This window comes from Ranitomeya imitator, chromosome 5 (assembly GCF_032444005.1).
Source record: "Ranitomeya imitator isolate aRanImi1 chromosome 5, aRanImi1.pri, whole genome shotgun sequence".
NCBI classification, from domain to species: Eukaryota; Metazoa; Chordata; class Amphibia; order Anura; family Dendrobatidae; genus Ranitomeya; species Ranitomeya imitator.
The window spans coordinates 63,503,053-63,519,867 of record NC_091286.1 but is presented as its reverse complement, the minus strand read 5'-3'; the positions used below and the strand labels follow the sequence as shown (position 1 = coordinate 63,519,867).

General features: G+C 39.9%; 1 protein-coding gene across 1 annotated transcript in view; it reads right to left on the bottom strand.

Annotated features, from left to right (window-relative positions):
* Positions 1-3,010: 3,010 nt before the first annotated feature.
* The window catches only part of BFSP1 (beaded filament structural protein 1), a 61,434-nt gene continuing 47,629 nt past the window's right edge, over positions 3,011-16,815 (bottom strand). The window contains exons 5-8 of the mRNA XM_069768744.1: positions 13,507-13,614; positions 8,182-8,402; positions 5,713-5,798; positions 3,011-4,274 (exon numbers count right to left, since the gene is read on the bottom strand). Of these exons, the coding sequence (XP_069624845.1) occupies positions 3,325-4,274; positions 5,713-5,798; positions 8,182-8,402; positions 13,507-13,614 (1,365 nt within the window). The 3' untranslated portion in view covers positions 3,011-3,324. The remainder of the gene's footprint in view (positions 4,275-5,712; positions 5,799-8,181; positions 8,403-13,506; positions 13,615-16,815) is intronic.

Below are 16,815 nucleotides of genomic sequence, written 5' to 3'. Positions count from 1 at the left end.
AAAGCAGCCATCCACCCAAAAAAAGGAACAATTTTTGGATTGTTTTTTATAATTTAAGTAGCCTAAAAGTTCTCTATTTGCAGTGTTGTTAAATTGTCTATTGTGAACCACTGATTAACATCCATTTTCCCTTATCCAGATAGGTTAGGGTTACTTGGACATTAATGAGTCTGTGTTTGCATTAAAAAGCTTAAAGGAGTGTTAATGCAGTATTAGGAGACCTCAGTCTATTTGCAGTACTGAAATTCGAGGCAAATTTATTCATTGCAAATCAATTTTTTTTTTTTTAAATTCTGCAAAATTAGCAAATTCGAAAGGTTTGTCCAAATCTAGTTATAATATTTATTTACATAGTCTGGCGCCACCTGATGTTGGAAATGTATGACCGTGTACACAATCACCACAGTCAGTCAGTTCACCACAAAGCAGCCAATAGAAATAGATTTTCTGTCATGCTTGTCAGGAAAGGAGCATGGTTACGCCACATCAGGAAGTTGCGGTGTGGCACAGCATCATGCTGGAGTGGCCAATTAATCAGAAGTGACGATAGGAGTGTTGCAGGTGGTAGGACGTTCACAGGGCTCCAGTCTGGATTGCATTAACTATTAACTTGGCCACTTGATCAGGATCTGGGAAATATTTTTGCTCAGTGCTACTTATTAGCAACAAAATATATAATAATAATAATCTTTATTTTTATATAGCGCTAACATATTCCACAGGTTGCACACATTATCATCACTGTACCCGTTGAGGCTCACAATCTAAATTCCCTATCAGTATGTCTTTGGAATAATTTTGAAAGTGGGTGGCGCTTTTAAATAGACCTCAACCAAAATATAATTAGATGATAGAAAGTATTTATTGATAATCTTCTCTCATGCAAGCCTTGGTTAGTTGAGCGTCATCTTTGTGCACATCTCAGCCTGAGGAAGCAACCAGATGATCAGCAAATGGTAAGCCTACCCGACACCTCTCATCAGTGGTGCACCATATCTTCAATCTTCATACTATATTTTCATTTTATAGACCTCTGAAAATAAGTCCAGGGACATTTTTTAGTATGATGGAAAAATCTAGGGGCACCACTGCTAATCATCAGCTGTCCCTCCTGACTTACCATTCACTAAGTAATTAAAGTTAACCTGTCAAGTCCCCGAATCTTCAGAAACTACCGAAAGTACAATTTAGAACGTGAATAAAAAGTCTCAATCAGGGATGGACATATCATTGGTGCAACATGTGCAGATAACAGGGCCACTAACGCCTCCAAAGCAGGTCAAAAAGTGCATTATTATGAGCTATTGGACAGCAAAGGGCTCATATATTGTTCTTACACAGGGCCGTCTGTGTCCACACTTGGACCCACTAGTGTCTCTAATACCTTGAACAATGGTGAATATTATCGTAAAAATAAAGTTTTAATACTGTCCTCGTCATACGGTATGAAAAAGTACCTGACTAGTCCAGGGAGGGTCTGATTTCTTCTCTGAGAGAAGTCTGGCTTTACATGCTGTAATCATGGCTCCCCTGGGCATGATTGACATCCTTCAGGTTTGTTGCATTCATTCTTCTGTGCCTAGGAAGCAAAGACAATAGGCGTATTCACAAGACTTCAAGCAAAGAAGAGAATGCACAGCGACTCAGGAGGATGTCAGTCACACTTAGGGGGACAAGATCACAGCGTGGAAAACCAGACGGATCTAAGTTCACTTGCGTTTTCCACAGATAACACTAAAGTTTACTTTTCCGAAAACAGTATTTATTGTCTCAGTTACCAAAGAGATTATTAGGAAGCTGGATTCATGCGGTAAGCTGTACTCTGGAAGGTTTCTGAGGCTTCGGGGACCTGCAAAAATCAAATTTAGTCCTCAATAGTGATGAGCAAGTATGCTCGTTACTCGAGTTTTCCGAGCATGCTCGAGTGTTCTCCGATTATCTTGGGTGTTCTCGTAGATTATGTTTGTGTCGCCACATCTGTATGATTTGCGGCTGCTACACAGCCTGAATGCATGTGGAGATTCCCTAACAAACAGGCAATCCCTGCATGGAAACTTCACACTAGACCTCAAGCAGCTTGGATTGTCTGTCTCGCCACTCTTCTTCCAGACTGTGGGACCTTGTTTTCCAAGGTCTAATGTGAAGTTCACACAATCAGTGATGGTTTGGGGAGCCATGTCATCTGCTAGTGTAGGTCTACACTGTATTTTATCAAGACCAAAGTCAGCACTGTCGTCTGCCAGGAGATTTTAGAGCACTTCTTGCTTCCCTCTGCTGACAAGCTTTTCATTTCATTCTCCAGCAGGACTTGGCGCCTGTCCACACTGCCATTAGTACCAATACCTGGTTTACAAACAACAGTATCACTGTGCTTGATTGGCCAGCAAACCCGCCTGACCTTAACCCCATAGAGAATCTATGGAGTATTGTCAAGAAGAAGATGAGACACCAGACCCAACAATGCAGATGAGCTGAAGGCTGCTACTAAAGCAACCTGGGTTTCCATAACACCTCAGCAGTGCCACAGGCTGATCGCCTCCATGCCACGCCACATTGATGCAGTAATTGATGCAAAAGGAGCCCCGACCAAGAATTGAGAGCATTTACTGAACATACATTTCAGTAGGTCAACACTTTGGATTTTAAAATCATTTTTTCAAGCTGGTGTTGTAAAGTATTCTAATTTACTGAGATAATGACTATTGATTTGTCATTGGCTATAAGCCATAATCATCAACATTAACAGAAATAAACACTGGAAATAGATCATTCTGTGTGTAATGATGCTATATAATATGAGTTTCACTTTTTGCATTGAAGAACTGAAATAAATTAACTTTTTGATGTTATTCTAATTTTGAGAGATGCCCCTGTATATTGCTGGAATCAGGGTCTCTGCCTCTTCATCATGATGTTCTCAGATTAGATAGCACATAAGCAAATGTGGATCTGTATTATGATAAGATGACATACATATAAAAATCAATAAAACATATCTGCACAGTGTAAATGATGCTTCAGAAGCCATGCCTTTATTTCGAAGTCTGAAGTAGCACGCTAAAATCGCAGAGCAATGAAATATCACAGACATAATTACTGTATGTAGAGAGATTGGCCTTGCCACCAACGGTCTGTAAATTATATCATTTCTAAAGTACAGTACAGGGTCATCACTTCCAGTTGCTTTTTTTTTCTTTCCAGAACCTAAAGAAAATATATGTCAAAACCACCTCTTCATATTTTGTAAAAAATCCCTACGGCTACAAATCAATCAAATATTTCCAGAGGCACTATATTGATTTAATGTAATGAAGAATTCTATTATTATTTTTTTCTTGTCTTTTCAATCATGGTTTCCACGATCACTGCCGTTTCTTCATAACTCTTCGTTTTATCGTCTGTGATCTTCTCAATGGATTCCACCACTTCCACCTTCTCATAGCTCATAGAGCTTGGGAAGTCTCTTCCACTGACGGGCGTTAGACGCTTGTCCTTTTTATCATCGGTTCCGCTCGATCTACTTGTGTCTGAACTTGAATTTCCAGAACTCCCAGAACTTCCAGAATGTCTAGACCCATGGGGTGAATCATCTGGTCTAGTAATGTCTGATGGCTTTTTGACTTCATCTTTACCCTCGGGTTCTTTACCGTTTGCCTTCTTTCCCGTCTCATCTCGATCTTTAGGTGTATCATCACTTTGTGGTTCATCTTCTTTTTTCCCTTCTGAACCAGCATCGTCATCCTCACTCTCCGATGGTTCGGAAGGCTCAGGTAATTCAGGAATTGGCAGCACAATATCATCGCCTGGTAGTATGTCAGGGATAATACTAACAGTTATCCTACCTCCGGCTTGAGGAGTAGCTGAACAGAAGCACGGGTCTATGTAACTGGATTCACCTGTTACGAGAACATACCGACCCTTGGTGAAGAAATCTGCAGCAGGTTCTGGCTTCTTGTACCCTCTTATTCGATCTCGCACTATGTTACATAGCTTATCAAAGGCTTTACTTATCTGTGCTCCATCGGGGACATCCTCCGGGGAAAAGTCCTCGTCTAACATTTCAAACTCTTTCTCAGGCAAGCCATACTCGGAATTATTATACTTAGTGTCTGTTTGTCTTTTTTCTTGGCTCTCCTGTTTTCTCGCCACAACTTTATCCTCATTACTAACATCACTTTTATCCGTTGGTAGTTCTTTTCTCCTTGAGGCCTTCCTCGGCACACCCTTCTGTCTTGGTTTGGCAGTAGCAATATCTTGTATAGCTAAAGTAATATCTGAAATAAGCAATGCGTACAATATTCACTTATTAATGAATGGTACATTATAATATCTTACTATTACCTACAGTAGAACACAGAATGTTATCCGTTATATCTTGCCTTATTGGAGTCCATAAAAACATGCATATTTTCATAGAAAATCAATTCATGTGAAATATTAATCACCAAAAATGTTGTTTTTTTTGCTCTTTCAGATCAATCATTTGATATCTATAAGATATATATGTTATATCTATTTTTTATATATAATTATTGTAGTCCCTCTGAATTGTACCTGTGATTGATGAGAATATATTACACATAGTTGAACTCTGCTTACTAATTATCTGACTTTAGAAGGCAATTGGTCACTCAGGAGGTTTTTTAGAGGTATCAGACTACATGGGGCTAAATACAAATGCACATCACAATTTTCAGATTTATATTTTTTTTAAATAATTAGAAAACCATGTATCATTTCCTTTACACTTCACAAACACTGACTACTTTATGCCAGTACATCACATAAAATCCCAATAAAAAAAAAAAATATTTGTGCTTTTGGTTGTTCATGAACAAACTTGAGAAAAGTTCATGGGGTAGGAATACTTTTTCATAGAATCATAGGCACTGTAGGCATTTTCAAGGCACTTTAGGGTCCCTGTTCAATTCAGAATTTAGCAGCTTTCTCTTGATCCAAGCTCCTCAATGTTTTGTAGCTTTTGAGACACTTAGAGGTATAAAAAGACTAGTTCCTACTAAGCCACCATAAATATCGTGAAAAAGTACATTTACCTGTTAACAGCCTATGAAGAAACTATATATCATGGGCGATTTTCTATACGCACACCGGGGCTTACATTTTTTATGATGATCTTGCAGATTCCGTCAGTGCAACCATGAGATGAGAAGGAAAAGTAGATGATGTAGAGTTCTACCTCTGCACCAACTACATATAACTCTAATCTTGGTTTTTAAACTGTTTAGATACCGCTGTCAATAGCATCCATAGTATCTAAAGTGTCTGGCAGAAAAATGGCTCTCTCTCGCACCTTATCTGTGCTTCCATGATGCATTGGCTGGGAACAAAAATATCACTAAGGCACTTACTCTTCATCATGGTGTAGGCCATGCTATAGGTTACCTAACGGGCAACAATGCTGTGATGTAAGTGATTAAATGTTTCAGAAAAAAAAGTCTACACCTCCCAAAAAATGGAAAATAAACCTCTTTTTTTTCAATAAAACATTTTATTTCACCATATGTCACTGTAGTTATACATATTTAGTAAGTCAGGCATCAATAAATCCGAGGCATCCTAATTTATTATCCTGGAACAGCAGCAACTACACAACACACGGCCAAATACATAGCTATGTGGTTATACACCAGCACACTCCCTAATGCCCCCTGCAAAAGAGCAGGCAAATTGTATTTTGCTAACGAATATTACCTTTGCCTCTTGTGGGTGACATCTGAGAGGTTTTATAACTTTGCATAAAAAGTGTGATTGGAGTTCCAACTATTGCAGAGTTGAGTCTATATGTGAAGAAAAAGAGCAGTTAAATACAATTGAAAGAAGAATGATTGGCAATTCACAAAGGAAATTCTTTTAAAGAGGTTGTCTGGGACCGTAACATTGATGGTGTATCCTTAGGATAGGTCACCAATGTCTGATAGATGGGTGTGAGACACCTGGCACCTCCTCCAATCAGCTGTTCCTATTGTCAGCGGCCAGAACTGCACAGAACAGCTCCATCGATTGAATAGTGGCCGCGGCCGGGAAGTGCATGTTCTCCCCCTACTGCTTTGAATAGGGGATGGATGTGCAGTACCCAGCCGAGGCTAATACACCATGTTCTAAATTATTATGCAAATTGGATTTAAGTGTCCTAAAGATTTAATTGTTTTGTTTTTCAAATAAACTCATGGATGGTATTATGTCTCAGGGCTCAATGGATCACTGAAATCAATCTTAAACACATGTGATAATTAGTTTTCCAGGTGATTCTAATTAAAGGAAAACTACTTAAAAATGATGCTCCACATTATTAAGCAGGCCACAGTTTTCAAGTAACATGGGAAAGAAAAAGGATCTCTCTGCTGCCGAAAAGCATCAAATAGTGCAATGCCTTGGTCAAGAGATGAAAATTTTAGATATTTCCCAAAAACTTAAGCATGATCATCGTACTGTTAAGAGATTTGTGGCTGACTCTGAGCACAGATGTGTTTGTGCTGATAAAGGCATAATGAGGAAGGTTTCTGCCAGGCAAGTTCATCGGATTAAGAGAGCAGCTGCTAAAAAGCCATTACAAACCAGCAAACAGATATTTGAAGCTGCCGGTGCCTCTGGAGTCCCTCAAACCTCAAGGTGTAGGATCCATCAAAGGCTTCCTTTGGTTCATAAACCTACTCTTCGGCCACCCCTAAACAGTGTTCACAAGCAGAAACGGTTGCAGTGGGCCCAGACATACTTGAAAACTAATTTTCTTGTTTACTGATGAGTGTCCAGCAACCCTGGATGGTCCAAATGGATGAAGTAGTGGATGGCTGGTGAATGGCCACCATGTCCCAACAAGGCTGCGACGTCAGCAAGGAGGTGGAGGAGTCACATTTTGGGCCAGAATCACGGGGAAACAGCTGGTAGGGCCCTTTAAGGTTCCTGAAGGTATGAAAATGACTCTTGCAAAGTATATAGAGTTTCTGACTGACAACTTTCTTCCATGGTCTAAAAAGCAGAAACGTGCCTTCAGGAGCAAAACATCTTCATGCTGACAATGCCCCATCTTATGCTGCAAAGAATACCTCTGAGTCATTGGCTGCTATGGGCATAAATGGAGATAAACTCATGGTGTGGCCACCATCTTCCCCAGACCTCAGCCCTATAGAGAACCTTTGGAGTATCATCAAGCAAAAGATCTATGAGGGTCGGAGGCAGTTCACATCAAAACAGCAGCTCTGGGAGGCTATTCTGACTTCATGCAAAGAAATACAAGCAGAAACTCTCCAAAAACTCACAAGTTCGATGGATGCAAGAATTGTGAAGGTGATAATAAAGAAGGGTTCCTATGTTAACATGTAACTTGGCCTGTTAGGATGTGTTGGAGATAAATAGCTTTTTGTTCAGTGAATGTGACCTCCTAATGCTGCACATTCCACAAATGAGCATTTTCAGTTCTTTAAAACATATCAAATGTTTAGAAATTCTACTGTGCCTAAGAATTTGGAACAGTGCATTTTGAGTATTTATTCATTTTGGAGATGATACTATTATCATTGGGAGGTTTCTTCAATAAAATTCGATGTATACTCTAACAGGTGATGACTTTTATTAGACTGACTGTCATTTGCACCAAACATTTCAGAAAATCCGAGAAAAATATCATTTGCATAATAATTTGGAACATGGTGTATACAGTCAAATGAGCTGTGAAGCTCCATAACTTGAGCAGTTCCTGATGACACCGGGAACAGTTGTTTGACAGGGGTTCTCAAACCCCCACCGATCACACATTGGTCACAGGCCATCAGTCCCAGAAAAACCTTTTCACATGAAATCAATTGGTCAAAATCATCAAATTTTTTTCATGAATAATTTCACACTCATACTGGAGAGGCAGTGGGGCAACAATATTCAGCTACTTAAACCTGTCATACATGCCAGCTGTCCGATAGGTTTTTAGAGACAATCCTGACAAGTTGATGATGTCCGTGGCCCAAGAGAGCAAAATGTACTAAAAAATGAGCAGTTCTGTGTGGGGTTAGTGTGGATGCCATGTACCTTGCTCTGTAACCTGTACACTAATTATTATTGTCAGTGTGATTGCTGCTTATCTTGGCCAGGCAGTAGGATAGTCCTGTCAGCCGACAGTGTAGCCTGTTTTGTCATTGTGATTTTATAAAGTCAGCTGTGTCCATTTACCTGTTGTCTTCATTCTCAATAATACGTTTGTATCTCTCCAATTCATTTTCCAAGGATTGCTGGTATATCACCAGCTGACGACAATCGTTTGTGTACTTCTCCAAAGTCCTTTCGGCTTCTTCAATTCCCTTCCTAAGCACTTCTATCTGCTCATTGTACAGCTGTATCTCATCATCATAGCTTTCCTGGGTGTTCTTAATGGCCTGTTCTAGCATGGAAGTCTATGGAAAAAGGACACAATTTCTAGTCAGAGATAATCCACCTAGCACGTCCATACTGCAACTGCAGTTGAAATATTGATAGGACATGATTGGACTTTTGTGCTTTTCTAAATTTTCTATGTTATGCCCCTGCCCAAAAGCGCAGGAATAACGAGGGTTGATAGGCTGTGGGCCAAGGGTGCGGGGTGCCAGAATATGTCTCTGGGACAGCAAACTGATTTTTTTTCCCTGTTTTTAGCCTCCTTCTTTTCCCTCCTATCACTGCTTTTCTCTTTTTTTCATTTATCGCTTGCTGTCAAGGGGATCAGACACCATTGCACCACAGCAGTGGTGGCTTAACATGTGCAGTTGGTCGGGATCACAGGAGAGCACTGTTGGCTCCTAACTCTTGACAGATTCAACCTTACTGCTCTTCCGATGCTGCGTAGGGAAACCTGTTTTTTTTTAAAGGGACTCTGTCACCTGATTTTGGCGGGCCCTGTGTTCAGTCCGATGGGCGGTGTTTTCTGTTGTTTCATTCACCCCTTCCTTTCCCGCTGGCCGCACTATTTTCTTGAATGTGAGTTGGTTTCCTCCTTAGTACACGTGTGCGCAAGGCAATCTTGCCTTGCGCACGCACAGTATGCTTTGCCCAACTGCGGGCAAAGCCAAAAAGCATTAGTGCGTGTGCGCCGCCGCACTATGTCCCAGAACACAGCGAAATATTTCCGGGACATAGTGCGGCGGTGCATGCGCACTAATGCTTTTTGGCTTTGCCCGCAGTTGGGCAAAGCATACTGCGCATGCGCAAGGCAAAATTGCCTTGCGCACGCGTGTACTACGGAGGAAACCAACTCAGATTCAAGAAAATAGTGCGGCCAGCGGGAAAGGAAGGGGTGAATGAAACAACAGAAAAGACCGCCCATCGGACCGAAAACAGGGCCCGCCAAAATCAGATGACAGGTTCCCTTTAAGAACATAGGAAGTGCACACTGCTCAGCCCAGAAGCACGGCAAAGTCACGGGTACAAACTATCAATCAATAAGGAACGTCTGTCCCCCAGCAATTAGAAAGTTGGGAAACTGAGGAGTCGTTCACCTCTTAAAAGGGGTTTCCATGGTCCAGAGAAACTCCTGCTGTCATTTTGTTCAACGCTGTAACAGTGTGCAATGTGCATTGGGGACAAGCAGTTGAGAATCTACTTGCCGTCCCGCAGACACTTACTTACATTGGACATATAAGGAAATCCTGCACACCACTCCTTTTCAGCAATCTCATAACTGCAGAAATTTCTCTGAATTCAAGAAAATTCCTCTAATGAAGATGCTGAAAAATTCTTGAATGTTCATCTCAGATGAAAAAAATGCCAAGATCAAGTCTACACTACAGCCAAGACTATGACCATACACTGTGCTCTATCTAGTAACACCATAGCTTAAAGACACAACATGGGTTAGACGTTCTGTTACACGTGTGACATAGAATGAGAACTCAGGGTCCATATGAACGAAGATGCCCTCACCATGTAGTCACAGTCCCGGATGACCCCTCAATGTCAAGTTATCTTAGTTATTAGTAATTAAAGGGAATAAATGTTAATGAAAGTCAAAAAGTAGCATTTCATTATCCCTTTAATTGCCATCTAGCCTGCAAAATTAGAAAAAGGGAGCTGTGGGAATATTGGATTCATCTGCTGCAGAAAATAAATCATGCAAAATAACAAAACACAGGCGTACCAGGGAAATGTACTTATTTATTGATAAATTGTTTCTTATTTAAACTTTTTGAAACATACATAATCTTTTTTTTTTCTTTTCAGTCTAAGAACCTTTGTATCTTTTGGCTAACACCATAATAGCAACAGTTTTCTACATGGGATCTTGATCAGGTTGTACTACTGAAAATGTAACACAAGATGGAGGCAAAGCATAGATGTTGTGATTCCCTATGCTCCATAGGTTTCAATGCTAATGTTTTAACCCCTAGTGGTACCGCTAGTTTTAATGTGTAATCTACAAACGTTAGCAAAAAAAATATCATCTTGAGAGAGTAGAGATATAATTGTTACCATTAGGTATATATATATTTGAATTTTTTTCTCGAGTATCCAAAATGTATCATATACATTTTTGGTCATTTTCAAGATCTCTGCTATCTGTCACCACTCAATAAAATAAATAGGCAACCATTGAATATACTGTTCACATCCTGGCCACCGGAGCATGATCCTCTATTTGTTGTGGTTTTCCTACTTTGGCTGATGGAGAGGGGTCTTTAATGTTTAAGTGACCTATTAAGGGTTGTCTTCATAGACAGTCCATATCTCATATACCAGTTTATAGAATAGAACAACCTCCAGCACACATAAAAAAGGTGAGAAAAGTCTTATCTTCAATTCACAATGATGCAATTTTATTCATTAATTCTGGGGGTTCACAGCCATGAAACAAAGTATAATGAGAGATTTTCCCAACGTTTCGACCGTAAAAAGGTCTTTATCAAGGGTACAATCTTTAGTGGTGAACAAGATAAGAAACGGCCTCCCCGAGCAGACTGCAGAATTGAAGATAAGACTTTTCTCACCTTTTTTATGTGTGCTGGAGGTTGTTCTATTCTATTGAGTTTATTTTTTTCCTCCTAAGCACCTACTTGTATTGAGTGCAAAGTGATCCTGATTATTCATATATACCAGTTTATATTATTAAACTATAGTATACACTCAGTTGTACAGCTCTCAGACTCTAGTAGATAGTCACTCTCCCCATTTCCATGGGAATTTTTTTTTTGCAGTGAGAAAATATGTCTTTCTACAGTATACTTTGGCTGTCTTCTCAACTACTATATAGCAGTATTGAAAACCTCCAACATTTGTATGTACAGTCATCTTGTTTTTAGACCTATTAAAGGATTATTCTCATGTTAAGAAATTATTACATTTAGACAGCATGAAATTAAGCAACATTTCAATTGACTTGCCTTTTGATCTGATGTGATTTTCCTACTATGAAAGCTTTTGTCTTATATAGTGTACAGTTTGTTTCCAAGGAGCTCAGCCCCTAGTGACTGACCGAGTGTGTGCAGTACTTACATTCCAGAAGAAAAGTTAAAGGGACTCTGTCACCACATTTGACCTGTCTAAACTATTAATATGGGCATACAGGTTATAGACTGCTGAAAAAAGTCCTACCTGTGTCTCATATCAGATGCTTTGCTGTTGATAAATCATCTTTTATCACTTTATGCATAGTTGCTTGCAAAAGTTTTCACACCTTGGCTTTTTACCTATTTTGTTAATATTTCTCGTGAAAGCAATTGCCTTCATAAGTCACATCCTTAATGAAAGGAAGTCCACCTGTTTGCATGTGTCGCAAGGTCTCTCAGTAGATACACAACTTTTCTAAAAGGCCACAGAGGCTGCAACACCATTAAGCAAGAGGCACCACTAATCAAACAACACCATGAAGACCAAGGAGATCGCCAAATAAGTCAGGGACAAAGTTGTTGAGAAGTACAAGTCAGGGTTGGATTATAAAAAAAATCCCAATTTCTGTGGACATAGCCTTAGAGCAGGGGTGTCAAACTGCATTCCTCCAGGGCCGCAAACCATGCGTGTTTTCAAGAATTCCTTAGCATTGCACAAGGTGCTGGAATCATTATGTGTGTAGGTGATTAAATTATCACATGTGCAGTACAAGGAAGACTTAAAAACATGACCTGTTTGTGGACCTTGAGGAATGCAGTTTCAGACCTCTGCCTTAGAGGGTGACGCACTAAATATTGAGGATTAGTTTTCTATAGCATGTTTGAAGAGATAATAGCATTTTCTGAATAATATCATTATTAAATAGGACCTGTGACCTGGTAAAAAGTTGCCAGTTGTTGCTCTGATTTTATTCCTGAAGTTCCCCTGAGTAATTCCATTTCTTGGTTTGTTCAAAATCCACCAAACAGTTTCACAGATATGGGCCTTTTGCATTCAATGCTACTTCTTATGGTTTCTACCAAGGTGAGGCTCACAGAGTAATTTTGCAGCGCACACCAGAGAATGCTGTGAGCACCACCGTTTGTAAAAGACAAAAAAATAGCACTAAATTAAAGACCATATTTATGGACCTGTATGACGGATTTAAAACAAACAGTGGGTATAATATGGTGACTGGTTCATTATCAGACCGGGGCTTCTGTCATTCTCATTGCTTTCTCTTCTGCCTTGAATTGAACTGCCAACAGAGAGTGGCATTGCAGACACTCACCACATCTTTTTTCAACGCTGTGCCCTTATGATGTCATATTTTGGAAGCGATGATAAAGAAGTCACCGCATCTATTATCTCCCAGCCCTACATCTTTATTACACATTGCTTCTGTCCCCACTGCCTCATTCACTAAAAGCAGCTATTGTCTAAGGGCGGTGATAGAAGCAGGCCAAGTAACAGCAGCACCATCCCACAACTTCTGTCACTGCTCTGAAAGGAATTGTTTTCATTGGGGGTGGCACTGCTGTCACTCACCCTTCTTCTATCGCCGAACCCTAATGATGACTCCATTCACTGAAGGAAGAAGCGGTGACAGAAATAGTGTGGGCTGAAGATATGGGGTAGTGGGGTCAGAAGAAATATGATGGCGTGATAGAAGCTGCAGTCACTTCTACGTCACTGTTACTGAAACACAATATGATCAGTCAACGGCAGTTAAAGAATCTATGGTAAGTGACCGCAGAGCCAACCCCTGATGGCTATTCATTTGGGAAAACCCAACGCGTGCTGGGAGATTCAAACAAATCATTATCAGAAGTAAGTAATAAAACAGAAGAAGTTAGAGAGGGAACAGTAAGGAATTTGTATTTCAAGTACATTAGAACACTGGTTAGTTTATTAAATTAAATACTTAGATATAAGGGATGAAAGTCACAACACCTAAAAGTTCTTTAGTTCTTCGAGTTTCTATTGAAATTGTGGGATAATGTAATCTTTCAGATGTTGCACAGTAGTAAAAATTGATTAAAATCATATAAACCCACATTGTGCTATACGGATCTGCAAATTGTAATCTGATTTTGACATGTAAGTGAATTACTCGATAATTTTCATTCACAGTGAGTACTAAGACTATACGGATTATTTTACCTCTGACTGCAGCTTAACCTTCTGTGCCTGGAGCTGACACAAGATGCTTTTATATTCTTCCAGTTGGCTCTGAAGTATAGGAATTCTTCTTTCCGAAATCAATTTTTCCTATGACGAAAAACATGAAGTTCAGATTAATCTACATAAAATAATGTTATTTGTAATATGTATGATATGTATATGAAGACAAAAATGGCCACCTAAACCAAATCCTACTTATTATTATCTGTTGTTATACAAGCAATATGGAGCATCAACAAAGTGATGATAAAAAAGCAATACATACAGTGGGGCAAAAAAGTATTTAGTCAGTCAGCAATAGTGCAAGTTCCACCACTTAAAAAGATGAGAGGCGTCTGTAATTTACATCATAGGTAGACCTCAACTATGGGAGACAAACTGAGAAAAAAAAATCCAGAAAATCACATTGTCTGTTTTTTTATCATTTTATTTGCATATTATGGTGGAAAATACGTATTTGGTCAGAAACAAAATTTCATCTCAATACTTTGTAATATATCCTTTGTTGGCAATGACAGAGGTCAAACGTTTTCTGTAAGTCTTCACAAGGTTGCCACACACTGTTGTTGGTATGTTGGCCCATTCCTCCATGCAGATCTCCTCTAGAGCAGTGATGTTTTTGGCTTTTCGCTTGGCAACACAGACTTTCAACTCCCTCCAAAGGTTTTCTATAGGGTTGAGATCTGGAGACTGGCTAGGCCACTCCAGGACCTTGAAATGCTTCTTACGAAGCCACTCCTTCGTTGCCCTGGCGGTGTGCTTTGGATCATTGTCATGTTGAAAGACCCAATCACGTTTCATCTTCAATGCCCTTGCTGATGGAAGGAGGTATGCACTCAAAATCTCACGATACATGGCCCCATTCATTCTTTCATGTACCCGGATCAGTCGTCCTGGCCCCTTTGCAGAGAAACAGCCCCAAAGCATGATGTTTCCACCACCATGGTTTACAGTAGGTATCGTGTTTGATGGATGCAACTCAGTATTCTTTTTCCTCCAAACACGACAAGTTGTGTTTCTACCAAACAGTTCCAGTTTGGTTTCATCAGACCATAGGACATTCTCCCAAAACTCCTCTGGATCATCCAAATGCTCTCTAGCAAACTTCAGACGGGCCCGGACATGTACTGGCTTAAGCAGTGGGACACGTCTGGCACTGCAGGATCTGAGTCCATGGTGGCGTAGTGTGTTACTTATGGTAGGCCTTGTTACATTGGTCCCAGCTCTATGCAGTTCATTCACTAGGTCCCCCCGCGTGGTTATGGGATTTTTGCTCACCGTTCTTGTGATCATTCTGACCCCACGGGGTGGGATTTTGCGTGGAGCCCCAGATCGAGGGAGATTATCAGTGGTCTTGTATGTCTTCCATTTTCTAATTATTGCTCCCACTGTTGATTTCTTCACTCCAAGCTGGTTGGCTATTGCAGATTCAGTCTTCCCAGCCTGGTGCAGGGCTACAATTTTGTTTCTGGCGTCCTTTGACAGCTCTTTGGTCTTCACCATAGTGGAGTTTGGAGTCAGACTGTTTGAGGGTGTGCACAGGTGTCTTTTTATACTGATAACAAGTTTAAACAGGTGCCATTACTACAGGTAATGAGTGGAGGAAAGAGGAGACTCTTAAAGAAGAAGTTACAGGTCTGTGAGAGCCAGAAATCTTGATTGTTTGTTTCTGACCAAATACTTATTTTCCACCATAATATGCAAAAAAATGATAAAAAAAAACAGACAATGTGATTTTCTGGATTTTTTTTTCTCAGTTTGTCTCCCATAGTTGAGGTCTACCTATGATGTAAATTACAGACGCCTCTCATCTTTTTAAGTGGTGGAACTTGCACTATTGCTGACTGACTAAATACTTTTTTGCCCCACTGTAAATAAGGTAAATTATAAAAAAAATCACAAATGGAAATAATGATGGTGTACTTAATTTAACTAAATATTAAACACAATAATGCTAAATACAAATTAACCCCCAGAAATCCAGTAAAGATCAGACAGATAATATAAGGTGAAAACCATATGATATAAATGAGCAAATAGTCAAATACAATAATGTAATGCAATACGTAGCATGAAGAAATAAAATAAGCTAGTAGGTCGGTGCCCAGAAGGCATAATGAAGACCTGGTAGATTTATAAAAAGCAGAGAAGGGAAAAATCCTATCACCTCATGCGTATCGCAAAACTGAAGGGGCTTCCTCAAGGGTTCAGTCTATAGAAGCCATATTGATGTTGTATTTATGCATAAAAACTTGACTAGAAGACTGGAAATGAAGGAAAATAAACTTATATAGGCAGCGATTGGTAATATTCCATAATGCAGGGAGAACTAAGCGCATGTGAAACAATATGGAGTTTGGCATTCAGTATATACAAAACAATATACAGCTAAAAGATTTAAAGTGAATGGTTGAACATCTTCAGAGGCTTAAACGCACGTGTAGTAGTGAAATGGAGGTGGAAGGAAACACAGTCCACTCGAAATCAAGGAAGTCTAAACATAAAGAGTAAAAATCATAAAGAAATCATAAAGAGTAAAAATCTAAACATAAAGAGTGTTACACCAATCTTTTCTTGTAACTTGCAATCTTGTGAATAGACAGTATACGTTTGAATAATGTTTTACAATTGCACATGAGCTATGCTGACTACGTCCTCATAATGTCTCTGGCAGCTTTTAAGAAGAGATCTCTTACTATAAAGCATTAATCTCATCATTGCTGTCCGATTCAGTCATTGGGAGTTGTTCAGTTGGTAAATTTGGAATACTTGGCAGAGATGTTATGTTTTCTAATTTATATATATAATTGTCTAAGGTGCACTTCCGTCTGTTTGCCTGCCTGTCCCGGAAATCCCGCGTCACTGATTGGTCGCAGCCAGCTGGGCGCGACCAATCACCGACAGGCACAGTCCTGCCGTGAATTGGCCTCTCCCTTCTCCCCTCCAGTCAGTGCCCCCTCCATACTCCCCTCCAGTCAGCACCCACATAGCGTTTTAGCAGTCCGTTCAATGGACTGCATTACACCGCGGCATAACGGGGTGTAACGCAGTCCGTTAACGCTGCGATGAACCCTCTAAATGTCACCAACTTTTTACTATTGATGCTGCCTATGCAGCATCAATAGTAAAAACATATAATGTTAAAAATAATTTAAAAAATCATTATAATCTCACCTTTTGGCATCCACGGCAGCCTTTTCCGCTCCTCGTGACGCTCCAGTCCCAAGAATGCATTGCGGCAACGACCCATGATGACATAGCGGTCTCGCGAGATGATGACGTAGCGCG